The sequence below is a fragment of the Lacerta agilis genome, chromosome Z (genome assembly GCF_009819535.1).
Source record: "Lacerta agilis isolate rLacAgi1 chromosome Z, rLacAgi1.pri, whole genome shotgun sequence".
In the NCBI taxonomy this organism is placed as follows: domain Eukaryota; kingdom Metazoa; phylum Chordata; class Lepidosauria; order Squamata; family Lacertidae; genus Lacerta; species Lacerta agilis.
Window position 1 is genome coordinate 12813876 of NC_046331.1, and position 16932 is coordinate 12830807.

Sequence of the window (16932 nt, forward strand, 5' to 3'; positions counted from 1 at the left end):
GTGGTAGAAAAAGAGGCATGAGCTTATACAGTAAGTATTTACATGATAGGCCTTTAATTCCTTATACAGCTGATCGGAAGGGGGGAAAGCCAAATACTCTAGCAACTGGAGTATGGGAAAACAACCCTTGAACACTGCTCCCTGAAGCTACTCAATAGAGTAGGTATTTGCAGAATAGGGATGTGAGTCTTAGCTTACACAACTGATATGGAGAAAGAATACAGTACTGGAAATGTAATTTCATTACTTTTTAATAGTTGTTCTTAATTTAGTACTAGGGCCACCAAGTTTTTTCATTTTGTTTACAGCTTCTGCACCTTCAAGAGAAACCGACTATGTAGACAAAGACACTCTTCTTATAATTTTGTATCCAGTGACAATAATTTCAATGGCTTAAATTTCTGCCATCTCAGGCTGCCTTGAAGGCAGAGGAGCAGGACCAGACCCCCAAAAAAGCGGCCATCTGGACTGTATTTTGGGGAAAGAAAGAAGGCAGCTTTGGGCTGCTTTAACCAAAGTTTGCCTTCAACAGATGCCTGATGTACAGATTAAGTATTTACACACACAAAACCCCTGATCCATTCAATTACAGTGTTAAAAGGAGTGTCAGGGCCACTAAAGGAAGGTGGCAACCCCCCGCCCCCTCAATCCATTGTAAAAGACAATTAAGTATCTAGAAAGCCGACCTGGACAGTTAAGGACGTTCACACCTATTGAATTAAAATCCTCAAGTGCCAGGTATATATATTTTTAGAAAAACTCTTAGCGCTCCTGCTCTAAAATTCCTATTCAGATAGTAAAATTCCTATTCAGATACTAAAATGTCAGACTATAAGCAACAGCCTAACTTTTCCCCACAAGAAATTCCATCTGAGAGAGCACAGTTCCCAAGGGATCTACATTTCACTCATAGGCAGGGAACATTAAAAGAATGCCTGTACACCAAAGACACAGCCACAAGAGAAGCAAACTTCCCATCTTGACTGCACTGGGCACCCCATGTGAAACACTGGGTTGGCTATCTTGTGAGGTGGTGCCTAGAGAAATGTGGCTTCTTGCAAATACAGCTGAGGCCTGCTGCGAGAGAAGAGGGCCTGGGGAGGGCAGGAAAATGTTGTCTTGATGCAACCACCGGAACGTTCAACTGTCAAAATGCCACAAAGCTGGGGAGGATTGCAGGCTCCCTTTTCAGGCGTGCTCCGTCGGGCCTGCTCCATGCCCGTTGATGTGGGGGTGAGAAGGAGTGGACCCCTGAGGGGCCGGAATGTTCTCCTCCATCATGGCAGCCGCCAGAGGCATGGCTAGGCCTTCTGGAGAGGACATGGACAGCTCCTGTCTCCAATATGCTTCACACAGCGGGAGGTCGTTGGTGTCACACAGACTGTAGCTTTCCCCGAATGAGATGCCCATTAAGGAGAAAAGGACAGTGAAAAGCCATAAGAGGGAGAGTGAGAGAGAGAGAGAGATACAGGAGGGAGAGAAAAGGAGAAAAGCAAGACAGAGGCAACAGTGTTAAGAAAATAGCAAAAAAAGGGGGGGGGAGAGATGCAACAACTAAAGTTAAGCACATAAGAGCCCTCCAAGATCAGGCCAAAGGCTCATTTAGTCCAGCATCCAGTTCTCACAGTGGCCAACCAGATGCTAGTTATGGGAAGCCCAAAAGCAGGAAGCAAGTGCAACAGCACTCTCCTTACTGGTAACAACAGCTAGTATTCAGGTTATACCGCATCCCCTCCAAGGTTTTGGAAAGGGAGTCTTTCCCAGCCCTGACTAGAAATACCAGGGATTGAACTCAGAACCGTCCTCATACAAAGGATGTGCTCTGCCACTGAGCTATTGTTCTTCACCTAAAAATAAAGCAACACTTCAGTCCTCACGATACTGAATGGCAATATAGGAAGCCACCTCATCTCGAGTCACAACACTGGTTCATTGACCCCAGTATTGTGTACTTTTACTTCCAGCATCTTAGGCAGGGAGTCTCTGATAGCCCTGCCTAGAGATGTCGGGGACTGAACCTGGGGCCTTCTGCATGCCAAGAAGATGCTCTGCCACTGAGCCATAGCCATACTCCACACACACCCCCTTTAAAAAAAAAGATGTTGCAAGTGTGTAATTATATATCTTGGTCCTTCTTGCTTGTGGAAATCCTGCTCTGACGCAAACAAGAGGTGCAAAAGAAAATAAAGCAGTGGAAGAGTTTTGGAAGGAGAGGAACAAGCTTTGCATAAGACAAGCGGGGGGAAGGAGGTTTTCAAAAACAAGCTGTGGGTTCGCTTAAAAAATAATGTAGTTATCAGCTGAAATGACAATTATATTTTCCCCCACAAACTGCTGTTTTATTTACAATAAAGCTTGCAGCAAATATTTTTAATGGGATATATGTGTGTGTATAATAATAATAATAATAATAATAATAATAATAATATAATGGCATGATAAAAGAATCCTTAAAATATTGCTTTGTTTTGATGCATCTTAACATTCCGAAACTGGAAACTCATGGTCCAGTCATCACAGACAGAAGAAAAAATGCTTATTATGTCCAATCCTATGTATCTTTACTCAGAAGTAAGCCCCATTCTATTCAGTTGTGGTCCCTTTCAGCTAAGGGTGTGTATGACTGCATCCTAAACCCCAAAGTTCCATATCTTCTCGACTGCGGCCCTTCAGATGTTGTTGTTTGACTACTGCATGCTTGTACCATGCATCCGATACCACTTTAAACCATCATGGCTTCTCCTGAAGAATTCTGGGAGCTGTGGTTAAGGGTGCTAAGTACTATTAGGAAGCCCTTGTTCCCTTCACAGACCTACAATTCCCAGAGCGGCTTAACAATCAATCCCTCTTCACAGTGAACTCTGAGAATTAATTGAAACGCTGTAATCTCTAATCCATTCGAAAACTACACCTCCCCTAAATTATTTGGCGGAATCCATAACTGTTTAGCACAGTGCTTTAAATGTATTGTATGAATGTGGCCTAAAGCTGCCATCTTCTTTTATTATTTATTTCATAAAATTTATACACTTGATTGTTAAAAAAAAAAAAAGCTTCAAAGCAGTTTAATCCCACTTTGCTAGGAACAAACCCCACTGAATTCAACAGGATTTACTTCTGAGTAGACATGGTTAGGATTGCAGTTTACATTGACTAGTGATTAGAAGAAGAAGAAGAGTTTGGATTTGATATCCCGCTTTATCACTACCCGAAAATGGCCACATCTCACGTCAAACATGAAGTACTCAATAAAACGGCTTTGGGGCCCGGATTCTTTGGGTGCTGGGAATTTAGGGATGCTTTTTAAAACAAGGACAGTTGTTATTTTCACACACACCCTGCCCTGCCCCACCCCATGTCAGAAACAGGAAATTGTTGTGGTTACTATAGGGCAACCGTCCATGGCTTCATTTGTACCTGGAAGAGTAATATTCTTCCTCCAGCTCATAGAGGTCTATCGAGATCTCATCACGCAGGGCAATAAGCTTCTTGTCGCATTCCTCCTGAAGGCTGCGCAACTGCTGGTTCCGCTGGTTGATGGCTTCGTTGACGGAAGGGAAGTCATTGAGGATCAGGAACTGTTTTAGGTCAGAGACAAGCTTCATAAGAGACTCACCAGCCCGAACCTAGCAAAGACATCCGTATTCAAATTATTTATTTTATATTATTTATACACCACTAGATTGTAAAAAAGAAAAAGTGTCAAAGTGGTTTACAAAAATAATAAAACAATGAAATCATAAATAAAAATAAATAATAAAAATACCACACTACTATTTAAAACATTCAATGAATAATTAAAGTCAATGACAAGCTGAAAACCAAATTAAGATGTGTCTGCCTTCTACATGTGTAGATAGGTAAAGGTAAAGGGACCCCTGACCATTAGGTCCAGTCGTGTCCGACTCTGGGGTTGCGGCGCTCATCTCGCGTTACTGGCCGAGGGATTTCTTACAAGTGCAGAACAAATATTACGGGGCATTTGTGACAGTGCCTGTTCGACAGATCAAAACAGTCCACTGGGCATATATTTGGTAAGACTATCTTGCAGGTAAACTGGTCCCAAGCTGTTAAAGGCTATATATACTAATAGTAACACCATGAACATGGCCCAGTAGCAAATGAGCAACCCTTGCAGGTCTCTTAGCTTGGATGTTATATGCTGACAAAGTCTTGCTCCTGTCAGCAATTATGCTGCAGCATTCTGGACTAACTGCAGCTTCTGGAATGAGCACAAGGGAAGCTCATATACAGCACATTTCAGTAATCCAATCTTGACATACAGCCCCAATTTACCCTGAATGTATAACAACAACAACAATTTACTGCCCACCCTTCACCAGCAAGTCCCAGGGCATATTAAAACTTTTTATATATATACAGTGGTACCCCGGGTTACACCCCCCCCGTGTTGTGAACATTCGAGTTGCAAACGCCCGCAACCTGGAAGTGTTTCCAGAGTGCACACAACCCCCGAATGCACAGAAGCATTCTGCGCACTTCGTGCATGCACAGAAGCGCTCAAATTGCGCTTCTTCCGGGGTTTTTTGTGCGTTCATGATACGCACACCCACGTTACGTACCACGACCTGGAACGGATCGCGTATGTAACAAGGGGTACACTGTACTGAACAGTTAAAACAAATCATTCAAAGGAATTTGGTGGATCCTAAAACACACACATCTCAACAAAAACAAGAAGACACACTTCTGTGAGGAGGGAATTCCACAATCAAAGAGCTGCCCCAGGGAATAAGCTGTCCTAAGCTATCAGCATCCAGAACTTCTGAGGGTGCAGAACAACCAAAAAAGCCCCTCTGCTGATCTCAACACCTGGGAGGGTCTGTAGGGGAGAAGGCAGCCTCTCAGGTATCTGAACGCACCCTAGAACCCACCCAACGTATGCTCCCTATTGGATGTTTTTTACTCACAATATTTGCAGCTCTGACTTGCATCTCGTAGTTGTCCTGCTCGCCTTGGGTTGCCCGAGAAACTTGTGTTTCTTCCTCAATCTACAGAAAATGTTAGAAACAAAGAGCTTTTACACTGGGTTCGGGTTCAACTGTTTCTTCCACTGTTCTGCGGAGAAAAACAGCCCTCTCACTATCCTCCATGAGATTTTATTGCATTCCCTCTGCCAGAGGTTCCGAACACTTCAGGCCAAAGCAGGCATTGGGAACATGTGACCCTTTAGATGCTGCTGGACTACAACTCCCATCATCCCTGACTGCTGATCATTCTGATGGGAGATGGAGTCCAAAATCATCAGGAGGAGCCACTGGTTCCCCAACTCCGCCCTAAAAGTAGGAATAGAACACCCCCAACTAGTAAAATGGAGGCTTCTCATTCAATCCTTGTTATAGGAGCATTGATTCATTTAGGCCTCCCTTCTATTCTATAAATTTAAAGCAGTATTATACCACTTTACACGGTCATGGCTTCCCCCAAAGGATTTTGGAACTGTAGTTTCTTAAGGGCACTGACAGCTTTTAGGAGACCCCCCCTATTCACCTCACTGAGCAACAATTCTCAGAGTGGTTCAACAATCAACCCCTCTTTACAGGGAGCTCTGGGAACTGTAGCTCTGGGAGGTGACTAAATATCTCCTAACAACTTTTTACACCCTTAACACAACTACAGCTCCCAGAATTCTTTGGGGGAAGTTATTACTGTTTAAAGTCATATCATAGTGCTTTAAATTGAATGTGAGAATGTGGCTGCAGATGAAGAAATATTTTTATGTTCCAATTAGGTGAGCAAAAACTTGGGAGTTTGGATGGAAGAAAGAATACCCATGACATGAAGTCCACCCACCCACCCAAAAGTAATCTTCTCATACCTTTGCACTTTTGATTATTTCTGTGAAGTTATCCATGACAGACTTGATGTCATCTTTCAGCCTCTTGTTGTAAGACTGAAGGAGGGTTTCCTTGCTCTGGGGGAGCACGCGCTGCTGCGGCATTGTGGTGGCAAGGAGAGAATCTTAGCTGCTCACCAAGAAAGGTCTGAAAGAGTTACAACTAAACAACAATTGAAAGTCAAAGCTTTATTACCGTACATATATTTCAAGACAACAGCCTTGAATGAATAAGCCATTAATTAAAAAGCAGTGAGATGCAACATAACCAGACACTGGAAAGAGCTTTCTAGCACAGTAGACAATTGGTACAAAACAGTTTCGGAAACAGCCCTCCTTGACAGAGTAATAAATAAACTACGGTTGACATAATAATAATAATAATAATAATAATAATAATAATAATAATAATATATTTTATTTGGATGCTGCCCATCTGACTGGGTTGCCCCAGCCACTCTAGGAGCCTCCCAACATAATAGTAAAATGATAAAGCATCGAATAGTTAAAACCTCTCTAAATAGGACTGCTTTTAGATGTCTTCTAAAAGTCAGATAGTTGTTTATTTCCTCAACATCTGACGGGAGAGAATTTCCACAAGGTGGGCACCACTATCGAGAAGGCTTTCTGCCTGGTTCTCTGTAACTTCACTTCTCACAGTGAGGGAACCACCAGAAGGCCCTCAGTGCTCGATCTCAGTGTCCGGGCTGAAACATGGTAGTGCAGACACTCCTGCAGGTATACAGGGCCAAAGCTGTTTAGGGCTTTAAAGGTCAGCATCAACACTTTAAATTGTGCTTTGAAATGTACTGGGAGCCAATGTAGATCCTTTAAGACCGGTGTTATATGGTCCCGGTGGCTGCTCCCAGTCACCTGTTTAGCAGCGACATTCTGGATTAGTTATAGTTTCTGAGTCATCTTCAAAGGTCTTCAAACGCAGAGCGCATTGCAGTAGTCCAAGCAGGAGATAACCAGAACATGCACCACTCTAATGAGACAATCTGCAAACAGGTAGGGTCTCAGCTGGCATACCAGATGGAGCAGGTAGACAGCTGCCCTGGACACAGAATTGACCTGTGCCTCCATAAACAACTGTGAGTCCAAAATGACTCCCATACTGCGCATCTGGTCCTTCAGGGACACAGTTACCCCATTCAAGGGGGTCCCCTAAACTCACCCATCCCCTGTCCCCCCAAGAACAGTACTTCTGTCTTGTCACAATCCATTAACCACCATCCACCCTCCAACCACCTCCAGACACTCACACAGGACCCTCACTGCCTTCACTGGTTCTGATTTAAAGGAGAGGTAGAGCTGGGTATCATCTGCATACTGGTGAACACCCAGCCAAAACCTCTTGATGATCTCTTCCAGCAATTTCATATAGATGTAGAAAAGCATAGGGGAGAGGACAGAGCCCTGAGGTACACCACAAGTGAGAGCCCAGGGGTCTGAACATTCATCCCCCAACACCATTTTCTGGACACAGCCCAGGAGGAAGGAGCGGGATCATAGCTGTCAACTCTTCCCTTTTTTAAGGTAAATTCCCTTATTCCAAATAGGATTCCTCGCAAGAAAAGGGAAAAGTTGACAGCTATGAGCGGGTCCACTGTATAACTGTGCCCCCTGCTCTAGATGGCGCAGAAGGATGTCATTGCTTGGGGGGGGGGGACTCAATTTGCAACAGATCCCAACAGTTTCTCCATCAACTGCACATCTCCATGACCCACCTCAAAATGCATGCATTACAAAATACATACCCGCTGGTCACATTCCAGCCTATTTTGCTTCATTAGCCTTAACCAACTTGGTGCCCTCCAGAAGTTTAGGTTTACAACTCACATCAGTCCCAACTCTGTGATAGACTTCCTCAGCATTAGGCAGCTTCCTATTTATTTAGAGTCACAAAGACTGGACTGCTACATTATTTTTTAGAGGAAAGAACTATAGCTCACCCAACCTGGAAGAGCTGTGTGTGTGTGTGTGTGTAGTTTTTACATATATTTTCCAAACATTGTTTAACATTCCTTCATATCTTATACAATATTTTTTGGACTCCCATCAACCACGTCTAAATATTTCCAATTTTCATATCTTAATATTGTATTTTCATAGTTTCACTATTACTTTTAATAATTTATAACCAATTATCTTCTTCTTAATTTTTTTCCTGTAATATAGTCCTCCTTACAAAATGTCTTGCAAACCTACTAGCGCAATTTGTTGTTTACAATTGTTTTTCATGGAAGAGCTGTTGTTATTCAGTGCAGACAATACTGAGCTAGATGGAGTAATGGTCCGACTCAATACATGACAGCATCTTACTCAAACCATCCCTTTTAGATCTGGAACCTTATTTCTGAAGAAGGCGCTCGTCATTTCCTGGAGAGCTGGGGGAGTGAAACCCTGGAGAGCCACTGCCAGTCTGCGGGTCACACTAAACTAGATGGACCAAAGGACCAGCTTTCTGACTTGCTATGATGGGAATCATAAACCCAAAAACCTTGAGAAAAGCTGATCTGAACTCGCCCAGCGCTCAACAAACGGGACTAAGGGGTGCATTACCCCCTGTTTAGAATTAGAAGCCTTCACCCGCATTCGTGCTGCATTACTTCGCGCGCCAATTCAGAAAAGTTTCGGCCTTTCTCCCGCCGGAGCAGTAAACACACCAGTCACTGAAAGCACAAGCATGCATTTGAAAAGTGAGAGAAGCCAGGTGCATCGCACTCCTGCTCTACAGTCACAAAAGAAGTCTAAATAAATAGATCGACAGATTATCTAACAAATAAATGTTTTATCTCAGTATCTTACTCAATACACGTAATCCTCTTGCAGTCAGGCGGCCATTTTTCCTTTTTCTCTAGCGAACGGTTCCTCCTTCATTGGCTACGTCCAACCAATGGGGCGGGAAAAACATTTCCTCCTCCTCCCCCTTCCGAAGCTCCTCCAACATCCCATAATCCTTCTCCTTCTCCTCACAGGGTCTACAAATAGAGCGCCGAGCCGGTCACAAAAGGCCGTGGGCTAGTTCCTCCTTCCTCTCCAGCCCAGGTAAGTGACCAGCTCACGGCGCGAGAGAGCCGCGCGTAATGTGCACTTTTGCAATTCCTTGCAAGGGAAGCGCACGCGGTGAGAGGTGAACCACACGGGTTGCAGCGCCTTCTTTGTACGCCCTGCGATCCCGGTTTAGGGGAACGCGTGCCAACCTTTAAAAGCCTTAAGGGGGTGGATCTCCGCCAACTGCCCACTGGCCAGCCCTACACAGGATGGGAGATCTCGAATGGAGTCGTTTGCCTTGCGCCTACACATGAGATGATCTCTCCTTCCCGTGAGCGGCCGGCATGTGTTGGTTGGCACGTGGCTTTTGACGAGCGTACAACCTCTGTAGATAGGTTGTTTAGCTGCACGCTCCTACAGCTATTCATATTTTCAGTTTGCGAAACTGTGTACACAATAGTTGATCAGTACACTCTTTCACGCAAACGCTTGTGCGTGCGTAGAAGCAGCTCTCTTTAATGCGTAACCCTGCGCACGTGTTTGCTGGAAAGTAAAATTTAGCTGGCTGATGTGACACGAGGGGGCTGTTCACCTGTTCTGTTAAACAGATATACAATTTGGGGTACCCATTCGTACAAATTAGTTAGGTATGCTCCTGTACAACTATTCACATGTGATATTAAAGAGTGTACAATCTGTACCTGTATACACAACGCTTTACAAGCCAACAGATGTTCACTTTCCCCCTCAAATGGCTGTACATGTGTTGAGATGGCTTTCTGTGGATTTTTATTTTCTTGACTAGTCAATATCAAGCCATGAGTCTCCTTCAGTTTACCCATGTCATTGAATAATTTCTCTCTCTTGTTACGCAGGATGAAAAGCAAGTATGCAAGCGTGGCCCCATGAATTTTGTCCACTTTGAGTCAATGTAGCAGAAGCAGCCTCACACAGCATTCTGGGTAGAAGTTTCGAAGGGAGGATGATCGGAATGAACAAGACATCTTTGACTTAGAGGCAACATTCCCCCTGCGAGACCATCCTATGATTTTATTTTAATTTTTTGTTTATTTACTTTTATCTTTTACCTTCACGAGACCTTGATCCCACAATGGCCAGTTTGGTCAACAAAGACTCTTACCTGCAGAAAGTGGCCAAGAAAATTTGTACCCAGGAAGCCCCCGAGCCACGAAAAAGGAAATTTGGTACAATTATCTGATGCTGTCATTTACTTCTTTAGATCAGGGTTTTTTGTCGTAGTGCAGCCTCCTTAGTTATTGTAATTATTTTCATTTCTTTATTTCACAAGATTTATATACTGCTTGTGATGAAACCTCAAAGTGGTGATACTTAATGTTTTCCTTTATTTTAACCAAAGCTTATTTTAGATTAAAATCTGCTCAGGAAAGGCTCCTGATGCCACAATGGAATGAAAGTAGTGTGTTTTGAAAATGCAACTTGGAAAAATTCAGTTGTCTTGGTGCTTCCAGCAGACCTCCAGAATTTGCTGGGCTACAACTCTCATCGTTCCTGATCAGCCATACTGGCAAAGGTTGATGCGAGTTGGAGTGCAGCAACATCTGGAGGGCCTTCTAACATGTATGTTCTTAGGCTCTTGCAGAAATGTTTGCACAGCATCTTGTCAGCCAGATTGCAAAATATTTTCCTTTCCTCGTTTAATGAAGTCTTGTGTCTCTGCCTTCAAACAGTCCCAGGAACTGGACTGGGAGATGATAGCACCCAGCCAAAGAAGAAGAGGAAGAAGAAACAGAAGAAGCTGAAGATGCAAGGCAAGATAGTGGGCACGCCTCTGGGCAAGCAGGCAGCACCTGGGGGCAGCCAAGCATCGCCAGCCAAGCCAACAAATGCCAGTGTTAAGAAATCTGGCCCAGTTATCAAAGCTGCACCCAGTTCCAGTGAATCTCAGACTGCTGTGGGGAAAGGGGACAGAAGCCAAAATGATGTTGCAGGTGAGATTGTTTCTTCATCCAGTCAGTTAAGCTACTGGGCTGAGTTCTCACATAACACTAAGCAATGGTTTAGTAACCCATATTTTAGCATTATGTTTGAACCAGGCCACTGAGTTTAGCTGAGTTGAATTTAGCAGCAATTTGGGTTGGGACACAGGTCACATGCTTTCTCCTGTTTTCCCTTACAGGTGGTGACAGGAGCACAGCCAGCTCATTTTCAGCCATGAATATCTTGCGGCAGAGACTGCACGAGAAGATTCAAGAAATCTCTGGCCAGGTAAGATCAGCACCCTCCTTTTAAAAACAGTTGTCAAGATGTGGAGAAACCCTGGAGAATCCAAAGCCAATTTTAGGCTGTAGGCTTATGCCAGCTTAATTTAGCAGCAAGCCTTGTTTAGTGCAGTGGAACTTGCTCCTGATTAGACACCCACAGAATTGCACTGTTAGATGTGCGGTGGAAATATTCTTATGCCTCTTGCATTCTGGTTCCAGTTGATATTGTGCTGGCTTCTGCTCTACCTTGATTTGAACTAAAACAGTTCACCCATCTTTGGAGGCCAGATTTTGGAGAATGTGATGTGGGGTGGTTGATGTATAACAGGGGTGGGGAACCTATGGCCCTCCAGATGTTGAACAGCCAGCTCCCATAAGCCCCAGCCAGTGTTGCCAGTGGTTAGAATGGTTAGAAATATCTGAAGGGCTACAGGTTCCCCATCCTGAGTGTATAAATATAACACACTCTTCAGTTCAAACATAGAATGGGTGAGAAATATTTGGGTAAAAAATAATAAGCTTTTTAATAATCTTAGCTTTACTGTTTTCACTGTAAAAAGCAAGTTTATAAATCACATAGCTGAAAATATAAGCTTACAGTACATAAGCAATGCATTCTAAACTTCCAGTTTCCTATGTACCTTACCCTTCCTCATGAGAAAGGCAGGCATTGATCCTAAGGATAAGCATGAGCCTAAGTATGCAAATGAAGAACGTTTCTGTTGGTTCAAGGAGAGAGAGAAAAAGGTATATAAAAATGAGAATTCCTGGATACCATGATCCAAGTTTGGGGCAAGAGATTTAAAATTGCAAAATACACAACAAAGTAAAGTATGGAAATAAAGGTTTTTAGACTTTTAAAATATGCCACTTAAAGTGAGTTCCAGAGTTTCCCTCTTTCAGTAGCTTAGAAAAAGAATACCTTTGTCAAATTAAAAAGTTAACTTACAAGCTCTCCAAATGTCAGATTCATGTGCTTTTCCATACAGCATTCAGAAAAAGCTGCACAGGCAGTAAAATGTGGCTTAATTAAAGTGGTGCAAGTTCATAAATCATTGGTATAGGAACTGAAGAGTGACTTGTGAAAGCTGAGCAACCACCACATCCTCTTACACCTGAGCTGCTCAGGTAAACTGGGAGAGAACAAAGCCTTGATTATCTAGTCTCTCCCAAAGTGATCTAAGCATGTTGATTATATGAGGCTAGTTATCCCACAGTTCCAATAACTTTTGCAGTATTTAGGTTTTTTTCTGTAAACATGTGTAATATATAGATACTGTGTGTGTGTGTGTGTGTGTGTTTGAAAATGAGATAGATCCCAACAGTGTTTAGTTAATAAATAGTGACAATTCTAAGAGTACTCAGGATGGGGGGGGGAAATTAAGAGATGTGAAATATACAAATTATCCCTTTAAAAATTACTATTATTACTATTATTATTAGCTACATAGAAATTAGAAGAGCGGTTCTATAATCCTGCCTTAAGAGTATGTCCCACTGAGTTCAGTTGGGCCTACTCTCGGGTAAGTAGGTTCAGAATTGCAGCCTAAGTTTGTTTTCTGGATTAAGTCCACAGGGTAGCAGGGTCTTGAGTCTGTGCATCCTGCTGCTATTAAGATGGATTTTATGGTTGTTCTGTAGGAATAAGTTGGACAGGTTGAAGCAATTTCCATTTTGGGGGTCAATACAGTGTAGTGATTTCTAAATCATGCATAAAAGTCTTTTGTTTCCCCCTAATATTCTGATTATGGCATCCAGTAATGTATAATTACATTGTTAGTCTTCCAGCTGAAATTCTCTTGAAGGAAGTAATCCTTGCTGGCTTTCCTGCTTTTAAATGTAATGGCACTGTCTTTTTAGCTTAAAAAGTTCACTTTGCTCTTTTGAACGATACCTCTTTCTTTTCAACTTGCTGTTTCTTAACAGGGAAACAGCAAAGAGTTGTCCCCAGCAGTGTTGGAGAAGAGGCAACGAAGGAAATACGAGAAGGAGAGAAAGAAACGCCGGAGAAAAGAGTTGAGGATGAAAGAGAAAACGGAGATGAAGGAGGCAGAAGAGGCTTCAGCAGCCATTTCAGAGCCCCAGGCCCCAAAGAATGACACCAAGGCCGAGATTGTCTTCAATAAGGTCGAGGTCCATGAGGAAGGGCTTAGCAAAGCGGAAAAGAGGAAAGCGCTGAAAGGCAACATTACTCCACTGACAGGGAAGAATTACAAGCAACTCCTGAGCAGATTGGAATCTCGGAAGAGTAAACTGGAAGATCTGAAAGACAAGGATGAGGGGAAAGCCAAGGAGCTGGAGGTGAAGATGAAGTGGACAAATGTCCTGTACAAGGCAGAAGGGGTCAAAATCCGCGATGACGAGGACCGTCTGAAGGCGGCCCTGAAGCGGAAGGAGAAGCGCAAGGCTCAGCGCCAGAGGCAGTGGGAAAAGCGGACTGAAAATGTAGTGAACAAAATGCAGCAGCGGCAAGACAAGCGGCGCAAGAACCTCCAGAAGAAAAAGATGGCCAAGGTGGAGAAGAAGAAAGCCAAGGCTCGCAAAAAGGGTCGCGTCCTGCCCGAGGACCTGGACAAAGCCAAATTTAAATGAATCGGGCTAGTGGACCATTGAAACCCACTCCAGGGCAGGTGCTCACAGTGCTCATTAATAAAAACTATATTGTAGTGGAACCTCTATAATTTTTGTATCTAAATCTCCTTGGTTGTGAGATAACTTGGAGTCATCAGGCTGTGCAGGTAGACCAAGAAGAGGGAGCTCCTACACATGAGATGCAAAAGAGATATATTTCCAAAAGACAGTTTCTGTGGTCATACAACCCTTAGCTATGACAGTTGCCAGTTGATCAAGTGGGTCGTTTCATCCCTCTCCCTGAGTCAGGATAAGGGAACCTTCAGTCTGTCTGGGTGCTAAAGCTGGCCTTCAAAACCTATCTTCCAGGCCCTCTGGCACAGCTTAACACCCTCCTTGAATATTTTCTACCTTTAACTGCTATAATGTCTCCCCCCCCCCCCCCGGTAAAATGTATATTCATTGCTCCCCTCCATTTTTGCTTTTGCCCTCCCCATCAACTGGCATGCAGCCCCTAGAAAATTTCCCAGAAGGGAACACAGCCCTAAGGCTGACAAATGTATTTTTGTGAAGAAATTGCATAAAATCTCATCAACAGGAGCTCAGGAAGGAAGCAAATGAATTTAATATCTTAACAAAAATGGGATAAATTAAAAGAAAAGATGGGGTGATTTTTAATTACTTTATATTAGTGCAACATAAAAATACTATGTATTTATTTACATATAATTTCCAGAAGATAAAGAATAATTATTTACAACTGTTTGCAAAGATGCACAAAGTTGAATGTTATCATGAAAATACTAATTCCAGAAGTTAATAAACAGTACCACTTTTCCATAAACAAGTCAATTTGAGATTTATAATAGCTTTTTGTGAAATAGGTTTGTGCAGTCCTTTTTGCGGTGGTTCCAGAGTTTTTAGGTATGAGGCAATACACATAACTTCAATTAGTAAGTTTAATACTTTTGTAAGTCCTCTGTTTTTTATTTCATTTTCATTTCAACTTTTCAATAATGTGTAAGATTTATTTTTTCATCTGTAGTTAGATGGTAACCTGTTAATCTGTTAAATAACCAAAATACTGTTCCAAAAGTGGCTTATATTAGAACAGACTCCAAAAGTGGGCATAAGATCAACATATATCTGATGAGTTTATAGTATTTAGCCTATGTAGTGTAGGAGATAACTATTTTTTATTTAAATAGGTATATATTTGAAATTTGCATTAATCCAAATTAGGTGGAAAGGAATTCTGAAAGGAAAACAAAGCTGAATGAGTGTCTTTTATTCGCAATTGACAAACACTGATTTAAGTGTCTATTACTTAAAGGTTGGGGTTAAACCCTTTTATAAATAAAAATCCCCCTTTTATAGGGGATGGAGCAGCTCCCCTATAAGGAAAGGTTGCAGTGTCAAGAGAAAAAGCGAGTAAGAGGAGACATTACTGAAGTACATAAAATTGTGCATGGAGGTAAAAAAGTGGGCAGAGTATATTTCTCAATCTCATAACAGTAGAAGTCATGGACATGAAGCTGAATGCTGGTGTTATAGGAAAAAACTGCTCCAAGTACCCGTATAGTGTCCTTAAGTGGGTTCCCTATCTGTAGGAGAAAATAACAGGCCAACCAGAGAATATTGAGAAGCAAAGCAGCTAGTAAGCCTAATCTTTATTAAACGACTGCAACAGGTTCAGGTAGGTAGCCGTGCTGGTCTGACGCAGTTGAAATAAATAATAATTGTCCAGTAGCACCTTAAAGACAACTAAGTTTGTTCTGGGTATAAGCTTTCGTGTGCATGCATGCTCCTTCAGATATCTGAAGACATCCTTCAGATATCCTGTTATAAGGGCAAATTTAATATATGAATAGGGTGTGAACCTGTGACCTGGATTCAGGAATTGAATAGTTCTCATAACAAAAGAGTGGCCAGGATTCCCAGGTAATCCAATCAGGTAACCTGGCAGACAGGAAGAAACAACACACCCAGATTTCCACCCCTTCTCTGATGTATTAAGGGGGTGGGCTTGGGCTACACCCCTTCTGAGATGTATGTATGATGTTTCTGGGGGTGGTCTTGGACTCCAGGGCGGGCAATTTAAAATGTCTATATAAGGGCTTGTGCTCATGGCTTGGGGTGCCCCCCCTCCTGTGTGTGTTGCAACAGCTTTAATAAAGATCAGGCTTGCTAGCTGCTTTGCTTCTCAATATTCTCTGGTTTGTCTCTATTATTTTCTCCTACTGATAGAGAACCTACAAAAGGACTCTATATGTGCTCTTCGGTATCCCATAAGGGGAAAAGGAGCAGTTTTTTCTCATAGCAGTTTCCCTTGTACATTTATAAACGTTTCTTTTATATTCGGGACCTTAGAATTCTTATAACACTAGAGAATTCAGGGGTGGTAAAAGAAAATACTTATTCACATAGTGCAGACTATGGAATTAACTCCCAGATGAGGTAGTGAAGACCACCACCTTGGATGGCTTTGAAAGGATTGGATAAATTCATGGATGATAAGGCTATCAGTGACTCTTAGCCACCATGGCTGTGTTCTGGGCCCCCTTTGGTCTGATCCCACAAGCTTTCTTCCATTCTTACCAAAATCCCCCTTGATCAGACAAGAAGCTTTTCTTATCTGCATCTGTAAATTCACAATCAAGGCATTAAAGAAGTACGTGTATACTAATGAAATCAGCCAGACAGCTCCGTGGTGGTGCGTGGTGATTTTTGCTACTTCCCAACTTTTTAAAAACACGTTTTTACAATCTCTCGCCCCTCCCCCCCCCAAAAAAAATAAACAAACATAGAAAGGTGGCAACCTTCAATGCAGGGCATCTTTGCATTGAAAAACAGGATTCAAAATGCAGAAGCATCTTGACGTTTTTCTAAGTTTAAAAAGGATTCAAGTCGGAAAGACTCTGTACATGCTCGGACTCTTATTTACCACGCAATATTCTGGTGGGGCGAATTATGAAGGAAAACAACTATAGCAACTAGTCATCTATAAAATGCTGTTGTCGATGTTTCTAACAAGATTACTGTATAAGTGAGCAGGACACAGTGACGAACTCGTAAGACAAAAACAACCCCCTGCCGCCCGTAAATAAAAAAAAAAACTGTTTTCCGCGTCTCTATGGCAACAACTCTCCGCCGGAGCGGCCATGTTGAATCCCGTCGAGTCACGCGAGAGAATAACACGCACTTTTTCCATTCCTTCCTATTTCCTGCTCTTGATAGTCACCATGGCAACCAAAAGACGCCGTT

The 16932-nt window shown here is 42.6% G+C and overlaps 2 protein-coding genes across 3 annotated transcripts; one reads left to right on the forward strand and one right to left on the reverse strand.

Moving 5' to 3' along the window:
- Positions 1–753: 753 nt before the first annotated feature.
- Positions 754–6033, reverse strand: MED22 (mediator complex subunit 22). Of its 2 annotated transcripts, none has more exons than XM_033137553.1 (4): positions 5840–6033; positions 4932–5012; positions 3418–3626; positions 754–1381 (listed from the first exon to the last, which is right to left on the reverse strand). In XM_033137553.1, exons 1-4 carry the CDS (start codon positions 5960–5962, stop codon positions 1189–1191), a joined length of 606 nt encoding a protein of 201 aa, XP_032993444.1. In that variant the 5' UTR covers positions 5963–6033; the 3' UTR covers positions 754–1188. The 2 variants fall into 2 exon arrangements, with proteins under 2 accessions (XP_032993444.1, XP_032993442.1); XM_033137551.1 differs by having other exon boundaries at positions 754–1387; positions 5840–6032.
- Positions 6034–9729: 3696 nt separating this feature from the next.
- On the forward strand, positions 9730–14531 carry SURF6 (surfeit 6). The gene is made up of 4 exons (XM_033137727.1): positions 9730–10059; positions 10570–10824; positions 11013–11101; positions 13024–14531. The coding sequence occupies exons 1-4, from the start codon at positions 9966–9968 to the stop codon at positions 13687–13689; spliced, it is 1104 nt and encodes a 367-aa protein (XP_032993618.1). The 5' UTR covers positions 9730–9965; the 3' UTR covers positions 13690–14531.
- Positions 14532–16932: the final 2401 nt, after the last annotated feature.